Source organism: Phoca vitulina, unplaced genomic scaffold (assembly GCF_004348235.1).
Source record: "Phoca vitulina isolate PV1807 unplaced genomic scaffold, GSC_HSeal_1.0 scaffold5, whole genome shotgun sequence".
Taxonomy (NCBI): Eukaryota; Metazoa; Chordata; class Mammalia; order Carnivora; family Phocidae; genus Phoca; species Phoca vitulina.
This window is the reverse complement of record NW_022589708.1, coordinates 12,681,100-12,701,724: the sequence shown is the minus strand read 5'-3', so window position 1 is coordinate 12,701,724 and position 20,625 is coordinate 12,681,100. Positions and strand designations below refer to the sequence as shown.

The following is a 20,625-nucleotide window of genomic DNA, read 5'->3' as shown; positions in this document are numbered from 1 at the left end:
GGAGCTGCTGTAACAGAATACCATAAACGGGGTGGCCTATAAACAACAGAAATTTCTCTCTCTCAGTTCTGGAGGCTGGGAGGTAAGATCAATGTGCCAGCAGATACAGTATCTGGTGAGAGCCCAGTGCTGATTCATCGATGGCTGTCTTCTTGCTTGGTCCCCACATAACAGGAGGGACAAGACAGTTCTTGGGAATCTCTCTTACAAGGGCACTCATCCATTCATGAGAGCCCCACCGTCGTGACCTCATCACCTCCCAAAGGCCCCGCCTGCAAACCCCATCATCACCTTGGGGGTTAGGTTCCAGCATGTGGCTGGTGGGAGGACACAGACACTTAGTGGATTGTACCAGTGGTACTGAATTTATACATATGATGCCGGAATGGAAGAAATGGTTTCTTTCCTCTGTCTCAGCAGCTGCCTTCCCATGAGTACTGAAAAACGGTACTTCTAGGAATATATATTTAATTAGTTGACAACATCGCCGGATCCATCTTTTCACTCAGCTTCCTACCAATTTGATTAATAAAACTGTGGACCTCTGTTACTGGCTCTCTCTGATGTGCTCTTCCTGGTACCTGGGTCTCCGTGCCTCGTCCCTGAAAATAGAGGCTCTCTCCTACCTCCTCGGCTTGCTGATTACATTTAGGCTGGGCTGGTCCTTGGGAAAGTAAGCAATCTTATCAGCATGCTTCCAGCTTCTTCACTGGTGAACTGCTGCTGACTTCTGGGCGGAGGGTTACATACTGAAATGCAGGGCAAACGCTAGGCCCTGCCTATCTTGCTAATTCATCTTGCACCTATGAACTCCAGATCAATTCCTTAATTCAGAATTACACATGTGTGTCAAAAGGCAATGATAAACCAGAGAGGCCCCTTCTGGAACCGCCTACTCAGATGATGTCTCAAGAATATTTATCTTAATATTTGTAGCTTTTCCAGTGTGGTCTTGATAGAACTGTCATGCAGAAAGAATTTGTTGTGGATGAGTTGGCAAAACACAGCTCGTGGGTTAGAGTTATGGTTCATGTTAAAAAACCAACAAACAAACCCTGAAACCAGCAGGCTCGGAAAGCTGGACTGTTTTCCTGAAGCCCTGAAACAGCCACAGGGCATTTCAGCAGAGAAAACAGCGGGCTGTAAGGCCAGCCTTGATAAGTTCCCCTGCCTGGCTCGCAGGCACACGGAGTTAAAAAGGAGCTGCTAATGATAGAATGAATGCTTTGGAAATTTTTCCCTCGGGCCATCCATCAGGAGGTGACTGCTTTGAAAAATGAATGAAAATCAAACCTAAAGTCACCGCCGACTCCGTGATGAATCAAGCCCGTGCAAAAGAACATTCGTGTGTATGTGTGTTGCCAGCCTGTTGTGCTTTGTTTCTGCTTTGTGTTTCTGGTTCTGTGGAATTAATAAAACCAGCTTGGCCTGCGGTATCATCAAGGAAACATTGTTGTTCGTAGGCTCAGACCTAGAGTTGTAGTCCTCCTTGCTTGCTTTTTCTTTTAAATGGTGGTTAAAAACACATAAAACTTAGCATCTCCCCTGTTTTTAAGTCTGCAGTTCGGTGGTGGTAAGTATATTCACGTGGCTGTAAAACAGACCTCCAGAGCTTTTTCATCCTGCAGATGTGAAACTCCGTGCCCATTCAGTAACCCCGCTCCCACCGCCTCCCCCCCCCAAACCCCACCATTCTACTTCCTGTTGCTATGAATTTGCTCCCTCCTTTCTTTGGTGAGCCTTTGTATTCCCGAGTCTTCTCTCCTGCTTCAGTGCAATTTGCCATTAAGGAGGACAGAACAATTTGTAACTTTCACAGTGGTTTTGTAAAAGAGAGTGCTGGTTGTGGGGCTCGGTGAGCATTTCTTTTGGCTTGGTGGCAGCGCTGTTGAAAGCATGGTAAAGGCATCATGCATGATGAAGAAATTAGACAGTGAAAGGCCGATAGAAACTCTGAGAACTAGATCTTTTTCCTGTGTCTCTCCTCCAGAGCTGAGTCTGACTCTCCAGTTCCTAGGTAAACCTGTAAACTCTATTTCTTCTGTCAAGGTCTACTTAATTTTCAACAGGGGACGGAATCTGTTTCAAACATGTGCTTATTGCCCTCCAGTATTGTAATTTGTTTGTAGCACTGATGTAATTGCTTATAAATTGGGACAGAGTGCATTTCATGAGCACACACTATGGACAGAATACAGTCACCGTGAATAACCCAAAGTGTGGATCAAGGGGAACACGCTGTTTTCCGTTGTGCGCGTCCTTGCTTACGTAGCTGCTGCAGACAGACGTTTTGAGTGCTATGACGTCATAGAGGATTGTTGGGAAAGGCTGTTGTTACTGCATGCTTTTGCTTTTTCAGAAATTCTGTCTGTCTTCAAATGCGGCTTTGCTCTCGAGGCTGGTATCGGGACACCATGGGCTGCGTGTGTTCACGGGCAGGGTTTTATTTCAAAGATGTACTCTACACCCATGCTTTTTAGTGCATGTCTTAGATTTGCTTTCCGTTTTCCTGCCACTCACTTTGAGCAGTGCTAACACTACATAAAAATGAAGTATCCCTAAACATGCTGATTGCTAGGATGGTCTACTTGAAAATAAGGTTTTGTATAAGGCTTGAAGTGAGCCCCAGACTGAAAATCCATATGAATTAACAACAGAATGGCCCATATCCAAGGCATTCTCTTTACCATATTTTGAAATTATCACATAAAAGTAAACTAGTGAACCAGCTCAAAAGGGAACAGAAGCTTTGGATATTCCGAGCACTGCATCCGTCATAATAGCCCACAGAATGGTGTGTTCTCTGAACAAGATTTGAAAAACCACAACCTCTCCTTTCATTTCCCGTACCTAGTTTCCTCATCAAAGCCAGGTGAGGGATAAGGCAGAGAGGCCGCCTGGCCAGTTAGTACTGGTGGTGTGATGGTTTCCACCGCGTCACTCTGGTCTTCCTGTAGGTGTTTCTGCCCGTGTGTAACAGTCATGTGAGTAGCGCTTTTGTGCCTGGTGGCCCAGACTGAGGGCTCCCTCGTCGATAGGAAGCCATCCTTTATTATTTCCCTTTTAGCATTCTCCCTGCGAGTAGCCCTTCCAGAGTGGTTTCCCTTTACAGCATTTGGAAGATGTCAGTTCTCTTTACTTTTGCTATATACTTACTTTGAGCAACAGTATCTTGAAATAAAAATACATTCTCAAACTGGCTTTAGAATTTAGCCCGCAGCGTATGGTTATTTTTATTAAAAGATTGTGCTTTTATGGTCTATCTGTGAGAAATAATGATTCTGAAAGGATTTCATCCACTTATCCATTCAGCAAATCTTTACAGATACTTACTATGTATCATGCTGATCTAAAGAACAAAACAGACAAACATCCCTATGCTCCTAGAGTCTGCATGGTGGTAGAACAGGACCACCACGTGTAAGAAACATTATAAAGAAATACTGGTTCAGATGCTAGAGAGTGATAAAGTGAAAAATGAGAAGCAGGAAAAGAGGTAAGGAGGCATGGGGGCAAATGACAGTTAAGTAGGGTGGTTTGGGTGAGCCCTATCGAGAAATGACGTTGGTGCAGAGATTTGAAAGAGGTGAGGGAATTATCCATGTAGATTTTTGAGAAGAGGGTGTTGCAGGCAGAGGGAGCAACCAGTGCAAAGGCCCTGAGGTGGGTATGTACCTGATAGGCTGAGAACTACAGACAGGTCTGTGTGGCTAGACTGGAGTGAGCAGGAGGGAGGACACTTGGATGTAGCTTCAGACAGATGACGGGGCAGGAGCAGATCCCCTGGGGCCCTGTTTTCCATTGTCAAGACCCTGACTCTGAGTTCTGAGCAGGAATGATACAAATGATTTAGTAGAAGATGGCTCTTTCTGATAGAACTGACCTGAGAAACTATTCGGGAACTATTTATGTAGTAAGTCAAATGGTAATCATAAGTACAGAGGTCAAATGCAGCAAAGAAATACAAGGAAGCTGAAAAAAATTTTCATCAAGGTATTGAAACAGGTGAATTTGAAAAGAATGTCATAGAAGGTAAGTTGTGGTTTCCAAGTCCTGAGTGTCCTGAAGGACTGTGAGTGCGTGCATGAATCAGAATGGTTGTGCAGGTTAGAGGGTGTGGATGGTTTCAGGTTTCCAGGTGAACCTGATTTTCCAGGTGAACCTCAAAATCATTGCTATCCTGGAATTAGCTCCTAGAAATAAGCTCCTGACTTGAGGATCATTTCTTTCTACTAGGTTTGTAAGAACTTAAAGAATCTGATGTACCCCATGCAGAATGATCTTGTCTGCCCGCACCGGTTTATTAACACCCAAGGAGCTTGTTGTCTGATAACTTAAAGGAAAACTGTTTAATTCACACTCTTTCAGTCTTTCTAGTGGACCATCCATATTTTTGGATATGCTCTCTATACTTTTGCTATATACTTACTTATGAGCTTTCTCCTAAGCCTAGAATCTACGTGCTTAGACTTTGTCTTACTCTAGCAAGTTGGTGGCAGGAAGGGTCCGTCATCCACAGCAGACACACAGACCTTGCTTGCTTTTTAGGGTTTTCTAGTTTGTGGATCATACAGACTTGTCCCCCCTGCCCCTTATTCCCATTATCTCATTCCTCAACCCCTCCTCAGAAGATTCTGGCATATAATCAAAAGTATATGTTTTATTTTACAGTAGTTAATGTGTAGTAAGCCTTAAAACTACCCAAGGGAGTTTTCATAGCTATCAAAAGGTGGCAAAACGTGGAAAAGCCTTCAACTACAAATGAAGCCTCTTGTTAAGTGCTGGCATCAGGGCCTGACATTTTACGCGCTTACCTCATTGAATTCCCAGACGTGCCTCCTTGGGGGGTATCATTGTTCCATTATTCAGGTGGGAAAATCAGTGCCCAGGCAGGCCATGTAACTTGCCTGGGCCACATAGCTGGTAAATGACAAGCCAGGCATCGAAGTCCTATCCTAATGATTGTGGAACCTCTGTCCAGTGTGCCCCCCCGCCCCATTCTGTGCTCCTCCCAAATGTAATCTCACCCATTTTTATACCTAGTAGTAATAGCTTCATCCATTGGAAATGCCCAAGTTTGGTGTCCATCTTTCTTTATAATTATAATGTGTACTTTGTTTATAATGAAACTACTCTTTATAGTCCTTGACTTTTTCTCCCCCCGCCCCCCAATTTGCCAGTCCCTATAGTAGATTACCAGTACTTTTGGATATTTTCCCATTATAAAATACACCTAACAAATTTTACCATGTTAAGCATTTTTTAAAAAATTTTTTTTTAAGATTTTATTTATTTTTTTTGACAGAGACAGACACAGCGAGAGAGGGAACACAAGCAGGGGGAGTGGGAGAGGGAGAGAGAGAGAAGCAGGCTTCCCGCTGAGCAGGGAGCCCGATGCGGGGCTTGATCCCAGGACACTGGGATCATGACCTGAGCTGAAGGCAGACGCTTAACGACTGAGCCACCCAGGCACCCCAAGCATTTTTAAGTGTACAGTTCACCGGCATTAAGTACATTCACATTGTTGTGCAACCATCACCACCATTCATCTCCAGAATTCTCTTCCACCTTCCCAAACTGAACACTCTACCCCTGAGACAATAACTCTCCATCCCTATTCCACCCCCAGCCCCTGGAAAACACCATTCCACTCTCTGTGACTACCTTTGGTCTCTGTTGGATACCTTCTGTTACCTTTGTTACATATTTGTATGTTTCTTTGCCCTAAGTCTGGAGCCTCTGTGCTTGTACTAATCTGAGCTTTCCAGTTTTTCAAAGGAGGAGAAGTACAGTTGACCCTTGAACAATGCGGGAAGGGTGCCAGACCTCTGTCTAGTTGAAAATCTGTGTATAACTTTTGACTTCCCCAAAACTTAACTGCTAGCCTCCTGTTGACCAGAAGACTTACAGATAATAACATAAACAGTTGATAGACACATACTTTATATGTTATGTGCATTATACTATATTCTTACAATAAAGTAAGCTAGAGGGAAAAAGTTACTAAGAAAAACACATTTACAGTACGGTACTGTATTGAAAAAATCTACATGTAAGTGGACTCATGTTCAAACCCGAGTTATTCAAGGGTCAGCTGTACTAACTCAGATTAAGACTCTGACCTCCTTGCAGACATGCAAACCTGGAGCTCAGGCCCACTTGCACCCCAATTGCTTATGTGCTTAATAGGATATTAAACCTGAAATGTACTTGAAAAAGAATGAAAAGTAAATAGTATTTATTTGGGAGGTTTTCTGGGGACTCCAGAGCTGAGAATTCTTAAATTGACCTGAAACTGTGTTTTTTACACCTTGGTTTACATATTTTTTTAATGCATAAGAAATAATTTAAAAGTCCTTTTTCAGGATGAGATAATGTTCCCATTCTCCCTACTAACTGAAAAACAATAAAAATGTTTTCTGTTGAAAGTGTCTGTAAACATTTAAAATAATTTTTTGTTCATTTAATGTACCTGGAGGTTGTCTAAGAACCTTGGAGATTGGTTCTTGGGGGAAAAGCTGTGTTTAAAAAAACATGGTAGAAAAAATCTGCCTGCAGGGGACTCGTGTTAATTCGGTGCTTTGTTTTACACAGTGTTCACCCTTCTGTTAGAATATTAAGCTAAATTCAATAAAATATTTACTTTCCATCTTACTTTGGAATAATAATTTTGGAGGCTAAATGCATGATATCAGGAATATTTTCAGAAAGTTCAGGCTCCGTGCACTGAATTAAGTTTTGAGGCTTAATTAGATCACCGAGCCCAAGGAGAGAAACACCAAACTAAATAGACGTAAGGAAAATGAAAGCATTTTTCTTTTGCTGGGAAGGATCTAATGCTTTTTCCTGGAGCAGTCGTGATCTGGGCTTTACTTGCCTGATTCATTATTTGTGTGATACTTTATTCCCTAATGGATATTTTTTTTAAAAGTCCAGATTGTCTTACTTCGATAAATTTTGGAATTTTTTCTTCATCCACTTCTGAAAGTGATCAAAAGACAATGAATTGCTCAGGGTCAAGAGCCGAGAAACCCAGCTCTAGGAATGGCCAAATTCTCCATCCGCATTTTTCTTGCCCTGCTCTTCGCGTTACCGATTTGCAAGGAGAGCCATGGGCAGCCCCGCCGCGCATGCGCACGTGAAGTCTCGGAGCCAAGGAAGCGGAGTGACTTCAGTACTAATGATACTGTGGTTATAATGTAGCCAAATTACAGCCTAGGAGCTGAAAGCACCCATTCTCTTCCTGGCCTGGAGTCGGGGCCCTGAAATCCAATCTGAAGTGTGTTTAATGAGTGTTCGGATCACTGGGGCTCAGTGCGGCGGGGAACAAGGAGGGCAGTGTCTCCGCAGACGGTGTGGCCACCCTTGGAGCCGCGGCGGGAGGAAGAATCGCCGCGTTTGTAGACGTGTAGATGGGCAGGCCTAAACATTTAGCCAGTCTCCCAGAATGAAAGCCTTGTCCCGGCTTCCAGGCTTCGGTGTTAAAGCTGTAGTTCCTGTTCTTGCTCTGGTTGGTTTCTCACAGCCGTGGTGAGTACAGTGTCTGCTGATGAGCCTACCATCACTTTTCCTGGTGGGCTTTTGAGTCCCTTTCTTCCTCACCCCTCCCCATCATACTTATTACCCGGTAGTTTACTGAGTCCTGGATACCGTCCTAAGAGCTTGGGGTATAGTAAATCATATATTCCTCACCACAACCCTATGAAGTGGTTTGGAGATTACGCCCATTTTACAGAAGAGGTAAGCGAGGCCCAAAGAGTAACGTGCCCAAGGTCACACTGCCATGGAGCAGAGATACAGGATTTGCAAGAAGGCAGATGTCTTCAGAGTTTGTATTCTTAAAAATTTTTTTATTTTAAAGAGAAGAGTGGGCAGGGGGAGAGGCAGAGAATCTGAAGCAGACTGCCTTGAGCGTGGAGCCCAACGTGGGGCTCAGTCTCACAACCCTGAGATCATGACCTGAGCCGAAACCAAGAGCCCGCAGCTTAAGCAACTGAGCCACCCAGGTGCCCCTCCCCACCCCACCCCCGGAGTTTGTATTCCTAATAATGACATTATACTGCGTCTGTCACCCAAGGGCTGGAAAAACAGCATGAGAAACATCTCCCACATTTCAGTTGTCTCATTTCTGTGTTACCTAAGGAGTCCTGCCTTTGCAGTGGAAGATCGGTTGGTTTATGTGCCACTCACCCTAGCTTGCAGGGGCTGTCTTACTATGGTCATCCTGTGTCATATTATGTGGCCTACTAACCCGCTTTGGTGCCTCTAGTTAGAGCTCTTACAAAGCATCAGCCTCTTTCCTTGGTTTTATCGGCAAGTTTTCTCCAGGACAATTTGAATCATCAAAATTGCAAGTATAGGTCTTGAAAGGGACAAGAGGGAAAATGGAGAGACTCAGGGACTCAACGATTAGGAGCAGATTCTCTCAACTGGGTTTGAATTCCAGCTCCACAGCGATGAGAGTGTGATCTTGGCAAGTCTGTGACCTCCAGCCTGGAGTGCCCCAGGGCGGGTAGCTTATTAGCAGAGGTGCAGGTAAGCAAATGACGTGGTCTCTCCATCCCCAGGGTGAGTCCCGGGGCCGTTGCATCTGGCCTCCAGTGTCTTTATTGACTCCAGCAAGCCACCAGCCATTATTATTGATGTCCTGGAGGAGAAAACGGTAGGGACTCTGTTCTGGCTTCTTGTGTGCTGTGCACAAGTCCCGTGCCCTGATTGTGGTTCACCAGCCTCTGCTTCCCTCCTAGAAGAATCTTCTTTTTCTTCTTTGGGTTCCAAAATGACCCAGATATTTGCCTTGAAATGGATTGTGTTCATTCATTCTGTGAGATAGTCTCGGGCCCTTTGCAACCTAGAAGGTTAGATGCTTTGATTCTGGAGAATTTCCTTGCATTGTGCTTGCATCGTATCCTTTGCTCTTGGGTCTGTCTAGAAGTCGCGTTGGTCAGACATTGGAACTCTTGAGCTGAGCCCATAAATGCCCTGCACGCCCGTCTCAATGCCATCTCTTTGTCAGGATGTTTTGTTTCTAGGAGTTTTCACCTGTATCTTTAATCTCTTCCAGTAAAATTTTTATTTCTGTGCTGCTGGGTTTTTTTTCTTTCTTTATTGTTAAGAGCTCTTAATTGCTCTACAAATATTCCTTATTATAAGCCTCTAGGTGTTTAGTTTTTTTGTTTTGTTTTTTTTCTTCTTCTTTTCTTTTTTTTTTTTGGTTATAAACTCCTAGCTATATGGCGATACAAATTACAGTGTTTTAACAAGTGTTTTCCTCTAGTCTGCATTATCAGAAGTGGCTGGTGTCTCCTGTTTCTGACCTTTGGTGGGGGTGGGGTTCTGCATAATGTGGCCACTTCCCTACCGCTGACTCTCTCCCCTCTAATCTGTTGGTAAGATTTCAGCATTCTCATCTGTCGTCTTCTAGAATTTGAGGGGAATCTCTCACCTGCTGTCTCTTGTCTCATTTTCTTGGTTTTCTGTGAATTTATTCCTCTTCTTCCTTTTTTCATTCTCTACTGTTCTTTTTTTTTTTTTAAGATTTTTTTTTTTTTATTTATTTGACAGAGAGACACACAGCGAGAGAGGGAACACAAGCAGGGGGAGTGGGAGAGGGAGAAGCAGGCTTCCCGCTGAGCAGGGAGCCCGATGCGGGACTCAATCCCAGGACCCTGGGATGATGACCCGAGCTGAAGGCAGACGCTTAACGACCGAGCCACCCAGGCGCCCCTCTGCTGTTCTTTTTTTAAGCGGGGTTTCTGGGTGTAGTGGAGATGCGTGTATTGAGTTGGCCATATTTAGCCAGACTGACATTCTTTTCATCATTTATATTAAGCTCTGTCTGGCAGTGGCCTTGTGCTAAATTTTCAAAGAAAAACATGCATTTATGGGCAGTTAGGTGGGTTCCTGTGGAATTTCTCAAATTGTACTCTCCTTGAACTTTTGCTTCATTGGCAGCTCCTGACTGTGCACAGAGGGGCTAGGAAGGGGTAGCCCTGAACCTCTGGGGTGTTGGGAATGTGTGTGAGTTGTGCGCATCCGAGCCTGGTTCGCGCCCCTCTGACCTCACAGCTGGAAGGCTCTCAAAAGAGACAATATTTCTTAAAAAGGATTTCAGTTCTAGAATGCCTTTCACATCTAGATCAACAGCTGTAGGAATACCTTTTAACAGCAGGAAAGATTAATTACCTTCCATAATTAGTCTGCTACTTGCTGAGTGTGTTGATGATCGAGTTAGAGGAATTTTGAAGGCCAGAGTTTTTGTTACTCCAAATCCGCTTATTGGTTTGTTATTTCTTGTAATCTCATTTCTTCAAAAGGGACAGTTCAGGATGTGACTGCGTTGGCTCTGCCCCCATGAGGCTAAGAGATGAGTATGAGTTTGCTAGAGCTTCTGTAACAAAGGACCACAAACTGGGGGGCTTAAAACAACAAATTTAATCTGTCACAGTTCTGGAGCCCACAAGTCCCAAATCAAGGTGTCCTCAGAGCCATGCTCCCTCCAAGACTGGGTAGAATCCTTCTTTGCTTCTTCCACCTTCTAGTGGGGGGCTGTTCATCCTTGGTGTTCCCTGGTTAATAGTCACATCCCTCCAGTCTCTGCCTCTGTCCTCACATGGCCTTCTCCCAGTGTCTCTGTCTTTATACCGTCTTCTTATAAGGAACCAGTCATACTGGGTTAGGCCCAACGCGAATGACCTCATCTTAACCTGACTACATCTCGAGGACCGTTTCCAAATAAAGTCACATTCACAGGTACTGGGAGTTAGGACTTCAACAAATCTTTTGGTTTGGCTCTTTTTTTTTTTTTTTTTGCTACCATTAAGCCTCTAGCTTGATGTTAGCCTCAAAAAGAAATCAGAGAGAGAGAGAGACCTCAAAGCCAGCCAGCTAGCCCTGCGTGTCGAGGATTCATATGTCATTCAATAGCAACTGATTAGGGGCGTCTGGGTGGCTCAGTTGGTTAAGAGTCTTCCTTCAGCTCAGGTCATGATCCCAGAGTCCTGGGATCGAGCCCCACATCGGGCTCCCTGCTCAGCAGGGAGTCTGTTCTCCCTCTGCCAGTCCTCCTGCTTATTTCTCTCTCTCTCTCAAATAAAAAAAAGTAGCAGCTGATCGATGTGACTGGCACCTTGCTACTCAAAGCATAGTCTTTGTACCAGTAGCAGCCGCCCTAGGAGCCTGTTAGAAATGCCGATTCTCAGGCCTCACCCCATTCGTCCAGGATCAGCACTCGGAGCTTGTTAAGGTGATTGGCGGGTACAAAAACCAGAAGTGCTGCACTGAATCACCCCAGCGGGGCTTGGGAGACATCATCCCGCAGTGCGCTGATCGGGTAGCCCGGTTTCCTATCCCGTGACATTGAAGAGGCATGCCTCCTTCTCAACGTCAACTCATTCCCCCGCCCTCTGTGCTAGAAATTAACATTTTTCCCTTCACAGTAGAAGCAGCAGTAATAGAAATTTTGTTCTTCTGTACGAGGGCCTTTGCTAACCACTTTGCAATCATAGTTTGATTTTTTACACTGATCTTGGGAGATAGACGATCATATCTCCAGTCCTGTCATGACCCCCATGTCCTGTGGACTGAATTGTGCTCCCCTACCCTCCATTCATGTGTGGAAGCCCAAACTTTCATTGTGGCTATATTTGGAGTAAGAAAGTAATGAAGGCCAAATGAAACAATAAGGGCAAAACCCTGAGTAGGATTAGTGTTCTTAGAGGAAGAGACCCCAGAGAGTTCTCTTTCTCTCTAACATAGCACTTAGCATAATATTCTGGTTGAGCTGGGTTACTTGGCGGAGATACTTGTATGGATTTCTGTTTGTGCAGCAGGTAAGCCCAGGGCCTGCAGATGGGTACTTGCTTGCTGTGTATGCCTTAGGCTCCTCAAGCCTGCAGAGTTACATCCATCCACCTGCTCAAAAAGTAGCAAAGGGCCATGAGGAAATCTACAGGATTCTAATGCCCTAAGATTAGACTTGTTGCGGGTTAGTGGGTTATAGAACTTTGAATAATATTCTACGAGGTATTAAAGGTAAGAAAAAGCGGACCAAGGCCTTTGAGAGAAGCCATTCTCTGCTGGATAAGAGCATGCCCTGGTTGTCATGGTTACATTAATCCTAAACCAGGAGGGGGGAGGGGAGGGGGGAAAGAAAACAACACTTCCAGAAAGGGCTTTCTGAAGCCTCAGCAGATGCAAATTTTTTAAACCTGAGCAAATGTGTCTATGAGATTGCTTTTGAAAGGTTAGAACCTTAGCTTGTATCAAGTAGGGGAAATCGTTTGTTCAGACGCTTGGAGGAAGTAGGGAGAGGGAGGAGACTAGACCCTCACGCGGAAAGAATTGTCTTTATTCTTTTGGAGGAGGAAAAAAAAAATACTCCCACATAAAACTTTATGCAGTAGAAAAAACCTGAAAGCATAGATAGATTTTTAAAGGTACAATAAACTAAAGCAACTTTGATTCGCAATTTTTTAAAAAGATTTTATTTATTTATTTGAGAGAGAGCAGGAGAGCACAATCAGGGGGAGCAGCAAGCAGAGGGAGAAGCAGGCTTCCCGCTCAGCAGGGAGCCCAATGCGGGGCTGGATCCCAGGACCCCGGGATCATGACCTGAGCCAAAGGCAGGTGCTTAACTGACTGAGCCACCCAGGTGCCCCTGATTCACAATTTTTAAGAGCTTAAATCCAAATTTGAATGTTCATACTATTTGTTATTCGGTGTTTAGTGGCCAGACATTCCCCAAGAATGCAAACCTCCTCCTAAAAGGTAATTTTATAGGATTCCATGAACAGCCAACCATGCAGCATTCAAAATGGAGAAAATCAACAGGGACACCCAATTTGAAATCAGCCAACTTATTTGTGCGCAAGGCTAAAATTGAAATGCCTTTTGGAGCATAATTAAAAGTAGCCAATAAGAAAAAAGTGATAAAAATGTGATTATGTAGTTTCACCAATTGCTGATTTGTTCTCCAGAATAAAACATACAATTACTATTTGGTGTCATTTCTGTAAGGCACACATTCCTAGAATTAATTTTCATCAAGACTGGCTGAGTGTGGGGTTGGCCAGACTGACCGTTTCTTTTTTTTTTCCATTTTAAAAAAGATTTTATTTATTTGAGGTGGGGGGAGGGAGGGTGTGCGAGCAGGGGGAGGGGCGGAGGGAGATGGAGAGAGAGAATCTCAAGCAGTCTCCACACTCAGCATGGAGACCCACTCGGGGCTCGATCCCACGACCCTGAGATCATGTCATGAGCTGAAATCAGGAGTCTGGTCTCTTAGCTCACTGAGCTACCCAGGTACCCCAGCCTTTCATGTATGAATAAATTTTTCCTTAATAATTCTACTCTGGTCCAGGATTGGAGTGTAATGGAGCTCAGCACCTGTGTTTTAGGTTGACTGCCATGGAGTTTGTTTCTTAGAGGCTGTGGGAGTCTTAGAGGTCTGTTTCCTCAGCCTCAATATAACACTTGGTGATAATTAAAAAACTCATTTGTCATAAGATCCTTTTCATATTAAACTTAACTAACGTGTAGGTTTTCAAATGATGTGTAAATTAGTTGGTTTCCCTTCCTCATGTACGGTAGCTTGTGCAGCATTAAATAGAAATGTGTGTGTATCTTAAAGTAAGCCCCTCCTTTGAGAAGAGACCTCTACGGGTCAGAATTCCTCAGGGTCTCTGCTTTGTGCCTGCTAGCTTTATCCACGCTGTTGGATAGACCCCCTCCCCCCGTTCACACTCCATCGTCTTATTTCTAGATTTGTTTTAGCAAAAGCGTTGGTGGATTTATAGCTTTTTGAACCCCGTTCCTGGCTCCTAGTGCAAAGCCTGCCCCAAATGCAAAATTTGCGGTTACTCTAACAATGTTCATTTCCTGCCAAACACATAAAAGACCTCTTTGTGCCGAGAAATCTTAGCAGATGTTGAGTGCGCCCATATGGGTGTTTGCTCACTCTCCCCATTTGGTCAGGCCTTCACAGCCAATCTTCCTTGAGCTAGTCCTACCCCTCAATATTTTTCTAAGCTCTAATGTTCTAAGAAGAACTCACTTTCTGACTCGTAAAAAAGGTAGAAACAGATTCTATTGTGCATCACCCTCTCTGACTGTTTATAGATGTGAACCCCACCTCCACTTACTTTTTCTTGTTTTTTTTTCTTCTGCATTTTTCATTGTGATAAAATATATATAACATAAAATTGACCAGTTTAGCCATGAAGTGTGCAATTCAGTGGCATTAAGTACATTCACCAATACCACCATCTGTTTTACATTCTGTGATGTGATTTTGTTTTGTTTTGTTTGTGTGTTTTTTTTTAAATTTAAATTCTAGTTAATATACTGTGATGGGAATTTGAACAAAATTACTTTGAGTGTGAAGTTCCAAAAAATCCATTGGGGATAAGTGTTGAGGAATGATGTTGCAGACTGTCAGAGTAAATCCACCATGGGAAGTAAAGGAGGGATGATTTCTCTTAGAGAATGGGAATGAAATCTTTTCCTTCTTTATTAGACATTCCTGTTTTTCTCATTAGTCCTGCCATTAGCTCACATGAGATGATTCTACCAGTGACCTTTGAACCAGGCACTTCATGAAAGAGCCTGGGGAGGTTGGGATTACCCATGGAGAATATTGTACGCCTTCAGAGAGCTGTGACTATCTTCTGGATTTCAGTGATGAGGAATATGGGGGTATAAAGTGGCATCTGTTTAAAAAAATGCTCAATGACTGGACACTGAAGCATCTTTGATGGCTCCTCAGGTCATGCCGGACCAGGCTAACAGAAATGCCCATCATTAAACTGGTCAGGCTCTAGCTTACCGTCCATTAGTCTGCTGGGTTACTAATTGGTTCCTATAATGCTCTGCTCTTCTCAGAGGAAAGGTGAAAGTATAAAAGCAGTAACTGGAAATGACCATGTTTTGAAACATTTTTCTTCCAGTGTTTGATCTGTGTGGTGGACTTGGGTCCATTTTATTAGTGGGTCATTAACGAATCCATCAGGCAGTGAAGAGAAACCAAGGCGTATGATTCTTAGTGGTGAAGGTAGAAATTGGGATTCTCTCTATCCTATTCCCTCTCCCTTGTAGATTCAGTATATAGAAAATGCATGTAGAGTATTGATTGCTGGGGGCATTTCATTGAGTACCAGCTGCTTTGCTGGACGATAAGAATATAAAGGTCAATAAGGAGCCCAGAGTTTAAGTGGAGAGACAGGCTCATGTATACTTAACTTCATAGAATACGGTGGAATGAGTATGTTTTATTCATTGGTTCATTCACCTCCAAATTGGTTGGTCTTTAAGGCACCGTAGAGACAGAGATTAATAAAATGCAGCCTTTACCTTCAGTGTGGGTGAGGTGTGGAGGTGAGTTTGCACAAAGTGCTGGGAGAACCTAGGGAAGAAAGTCGTAAATTCTGCCTTACTTGCAGAGGGAGGGACAAGGAACAGGGTCTGTCCACGGCCGCAAAAAGGGCACGGAATCACGAGTTGAAAACTTAATGTCCCCACAAAACCTGCACACAAATATCTATAGCAGCTTTATTCTTAATCGCCAACACTTGGGTGGTAACCAAGATGTCTTTCAGCGGGTGAATGGATAAATAAACTGTGGTACATTCGTACGAGGGAATATTATTCAGCAATAAAAAGAAATGAACTATGAAGCCACGAAAAGACATCCAGGGACCTAAATGCATGCCGTTGAGCAAAAGAAGCCAATCTGAAAAGGCTACATGCCATGTGATTACAACTATATGCCATTCTGGAAGAAGCTGTGGAGACAGCAAAAAGACCAGTGGTAGCCAGGAGTTGGGGGGCGGCGTGGGGTGGGGGGTGAGGGTTGACTGGGTGGCTGGATTCTTAGGATGGTGAAATTATCCTCTGTGACCCTGTGATGGTGAATATGTGATACTATACGTTTGTCAAGACGTCTAGAGCTGTAGAATGCAGAGTGAACCCTGATGTAAAGTGTGGGCTTGGGGTGATGATAACGTGTCCGTGTTGGCTCAGAAGTGCTTACAAATGCATTGATGCAAGATTAATAATAAGGGATATTGGATACTGTGTATGTGGTAAAAAGAGGTATGTGGGAATTCTCTGTGCTTTGTCTTCCATTTTCTGTAAATCTAAAACTGCTCTAAAAATATACATATTTTTAAAAAGGGGGTGGTGCCTGGAATTGGGGTGGGGAGGGGAAAATGGCAGAGAATTAGCATCTAAGTGGGAATACAACCTGGAAAAGGCTCCAAGGTGTGCAGTCGGGAGTACCCGTGGTCAGCGTTGATGGAGGTCGGCAAGCTGAGAAGGGCCGGAAGATTCAGGAATGAAGAGGCTTCCAGTGGTGGGAGCTGAGGTTTGTTTTCATCTCTTCCCACGTCAGAGGGGGTAACTCCTGTTGTTTCTGTTCGCAGCAAAGAGCCCCGGGGAAAGTGCTGCTGGACGCAGTCTGCAACCACCTCAACCTCGTGGAAGGGGACTATTTTGGCCTTGAGTTTCCCGACCACAAAAAGATCACGGTAAGTGATGGGAAGTTAATGAAGTAATTTAAGTGATGGGAAGATATTTGACCATCCACTGGGCTTTGGGAAAGGTGAGTAATCGGGTGTGGTTCCTTGGCCATACAGATCCATCGCAGAAGAACATCCAGAAAGCCCTTGTTCATCTTTTTTGGAAGTACTATGTACATAGGATTAGCAAGTGCCAAGAGAATAGTCCATGAAGACTAGCTCCCTCTGACCCTTTCCCCCACCTCTCCCTCCAGAAACTACCATTACCAGTTGCCTCTGTATCCTTCTGATAAAAGTCCGTGTCTGTGTATATACAAACACATATTTCTGAAACACGCTGATGTGGGGAAACAATATACAACGTCCTGTACCTTCCCTACCACTTCCGTTAACGTATCGTGAAGATCTTTCCTTTTCCGCGCATAGAATCCACTTCCTTCTATTTCAGTTCCGTGCCATTCCGCCAAATGGACATGCCGGGATTTACAACGCCTTTTGTAAATAATGGGATACTTAGGTTGTTCCCAGTCTTTTGCTTTTAGAACAAATGAAGCCACGGCAAGCACACTGGTACATTTGAGCTTGCACTCAAGTGTTTCAGTACTTGAGATCCAGTGGCATGGAGTTGCCTAATCCATGGGTTTCGATCATGGTAAAGTTTGAAAAATACATCGTGTTGTTCTTTACAAAGGTTTCACCCATTTGAACCCAGAAGTTAGAACATAGCTTTTTGTTCCTTTTGTCTTTTGTCTAAGGGCACTTTCTTAAGGTTGTATCTGAGTCTTTTATTAGATACTGTTTGAGACTATAAGTTCATTGACTGTATTTCTATTTATACTTCCAGTCAGTACAGAGTACCTAGAACTTTTGCTAGCCACTGTGCTGGGGAGAACTGTAAGATGCAGGGAACGTATGATCAGGTGGGGTGTCAAGCTGTCAATGACTAGCACAGGGCATGTGACAGGTGCCCCACTGGGGCCAGGGGGCATTGGATGGTAGGGGCACCAAACAACATTGTGTTTATTGGGAATCAGGGAATCCTTCCCAGGTACTACAAAGCTGAGTCCCATGAGGCCAGTAGGAGTTGACCTGATAGAATGTTCTAGTGAGAGGGGGTCCTAGTTTTAAAGAGCAGAAAGCAACCTTCAGGAACCTGTAAGTAAGGCTGCAGTTGAGAGGTAAGGGGGAGGGACTCAAGTGAAGGAGGTGAGAAAGAGGAGGCTATAAGGTAGGCAGGGAGCCACATTCTGAAGGACTTTTTTTTTTAAGATTTTATTTATTTGAGAGGGAACGAGCAGTGGGGTGGGACAGAGGGGGAGAGAGAGAAGCAGACTCCCTGCTGAGCAGGGAGCCTGATGTGGGGCTCGATCCTAGGACCCAGGGATCATGACCTGAGCCAAAAGCAGACGTTTAACTTACTGAGCCACCCAGGCGCTCCAAAGTGAAATTAACTTAAAAGTATATTTAACTTAATATGTCCAAAAACATTATCATTTCAGCATGTAATCGTATCAAAAACTATGAATAAGCTATTTCACATTTTTTCGTGCTGAATCTTCGAATCTGGTATGTATTTGAGTCTCACAGCCCCTCTCAATTCACACCGTCCGTGTTCCCGGTGTTCAGTAGACACACGTAGCGAGTGGCTATCATATTGGACAGCACAGCTCCCAACTACTGTGTTTGGGAAGCGGTCAGTGTGTTTTAAAGGGAACATGGTATGATCCGATTTATGGGTTAGAAAAAGGACTGGACTGGAATAGGACAAGACTAGAGTCAGGAAAGCCATTAGGAGCTTGCTGTGTTTCAGGCTGGAGATGGTGCTGGAAGGAACTGAGGGAGAACCATGGTGGAGAGCTGGAGGGAGGTGGGTGAATTCAAGAGGTTTTGGGGGAGGAGGTGGTTAGGGATATGACTGAATGGATGGGCTTGTGAGGGAAAGCAGGCTCAGAGCCGCTGGGTTTTCCAGCTTTGCGGTCTAGGGGATAGTGGTGCCAGTCCGTGGGGATGAAAGTCTCGGAGAGGCCATGTCTGTGAAGAGGTAAAGACGAGTTCCATCCCAGACATGAGGACTTGGACGTCAGTGGACATCCCAGTGGAGACGTCCAGTGGGCAATACCAGTAGGTGTATCTCCTGGAGCACAGGGAAGAGATCTGAGTTGAAATGTAGATTTACAAATCCTAGGATTATTTTATTTAAAAAAACTTTTTTTAAAGTTTTTATTTATTTATTTGAAGAGAGGGGGGGAAAGAGCAAGAAAGCGGGGGGTAAGGAGAGGGACAAGCAGACTCTGCACTGAGCCCAGAGCCAGATGCGGGGAATGACCTCACAACCCTGAGATCATGACCTGAGACGAAACCAAGGGTTGGACATTAAACTGACTGAGCCAACCCAGCCCCCCCCCCCCAGGATTATTTTAAATATTAATTGAAGCTCTGAAACTGGACGAGAGGGTAGACTGTGGAAAGGAGGCTAGCTTGGAGCACCAGCATTTAAGGGATAGACAGAGAAGGAAGAGCCCTCAGAGGAGGTGCAGATGGGGAGGAGGAAAACCAAGGGAAGGACACATACAGAGCAAGGGAAGAGAGTGTTACAAGGAAGGCGTAGACAGGAGTCGAGTGGGTAGGTGGTGAATGAGCAAATCTGTCACATACCTAAAAGCGGGTGTGAATAGTAGTGTTTTCTCAGCTTGTTCCTGTCTCCAAATACTCTTCAGCATTTCCTCATGCTTAAATTAAATCTAAGCCTCCCTGACTCCCATTCCTTTTTCTGATGTGGCAGAAGACCACAGATGGGCCAAATCTAATTCTACGTTCTCTTTATCCAACAATTATTTTGTGCCTACACTGTCTCAGTCATCATCCTTTATACCATAGAAGACAGGAGTGACAGCAAGAAGTCTTGAAAAAAAGCTTGAAAAAAAGAAAAGTGCATAGCTTGGTAAGAGAGACAAGGAAACAAATAATTACAATACAATTTAGTAAGTTCTGTGGAACATTGTTTCATAAAATTATTTTATGTTAAAATAGTGATTCTCAAAACACTGGAAAGATATGCTATCTTACTATTTCTAACAACTTTGCCTTCCCCGACTCCACTCTTGCCTCGTTCTGAGCCAACTCGAGTTGCCTTTTTTGAACGATAAATTAGTAGTGGTGAGGGTACTAAGATTTTCAGGACTGTTCCATATCTGGGTCAGCCAAATAGCTCATGCTGGTGTTGGGATTCTACCCAGGTTCTTCTGACCCCAAGTTCAGTGCCTTTCTAGAACTTACAAACCTGTTGATTTTCCTGTGTACCCCCAGTGCTGGTTTCTTTCAAGTTTTATCAGGCTTGATTTTTATCATCTCACTACTTTCTTATAATACCATTTAGGAATGTGTTCAGCTGCACAATACAGAAAACCCATTAATGATGACAAAGAAATAGGTGTTTGTCACATGCAACACAAATGAAAGCCACCACATGGGTGCCTACCATGTGCCAGATTGTTCTAGTCCCTGTGGACACAGCAGCTAACATGGCCCATGTTCTAAAGCAGGGATCAGTACATTTTGTAAAGGGCCAGTTAATAAATACTGTATGAAGGCTTTGCAAGCCTTGTATGCAGGAACAGTGTGGACAATATGTAAATGAGTAGATGTGACTTTGTTCCAATAAAACTTTATTTATAATACAGGAAGCCATAGTTTGGCAGCACTACTCTGAAGAGTGATAACTGTGCAAGGCATCCTGTTCGTTTTACCTATAGTATTTCATTCATTCCAGAAAAGCCCACCATACACCCTTTTTCTGATGAGGAAGCTAAGACTTAAAGAGGTTAAGTCATTTTCACGAAGGAGCACAGCTAGGAAATTTGATGGCCGTGATTCAGGTTCAGTTCTGTCTAAACACAAGCTCGTGCTCTCCACCACCCTTCCACCCTTCCATTCTGACGGCGTTTCTGTATTTTGTTCTCTGTCAATTACAAAATCCCAACCTGAGAGTTAATTTCGTAAGGTTAAAAAGAATAAGTTGTTTCCACACAGCTGATCTGTGATGTTAGATGAGGCGGGAGAGGTGCCTGGGGGAGGGGTACAAGGAGAGTTTCTGGGGCCCTTGGCCGAGTTC

General features: G+C 44.0%; 1 protein-coding gene across 3 annotated transcripts in view; it reads left to right on the top strand.

Annotated features, from left to right (window-relative positions):
• The window catches only part of FARP1 (FERM, ARH/RhoGEF and pleckstrin domain protein 1), a 271,435-nt gene that overhangs the window by 161,053 nt on the left and 89,757 nt on the right, over positions 1-20,625 (top strand). For all 3 annotated transcript variants that reach the window (XM_032402722.1, XM_032402723.1, XM_032402721.1), the window contains exon 3: positions 16,419-16,523. In XM_032402722.1, the coding sequence (XP_032258613.1) occupies positions 16,419-16,523 (105 nt within the window). The remainder of the gene's footprint in view (positions 1-16,418; positions 16,524-20,625) is intronic.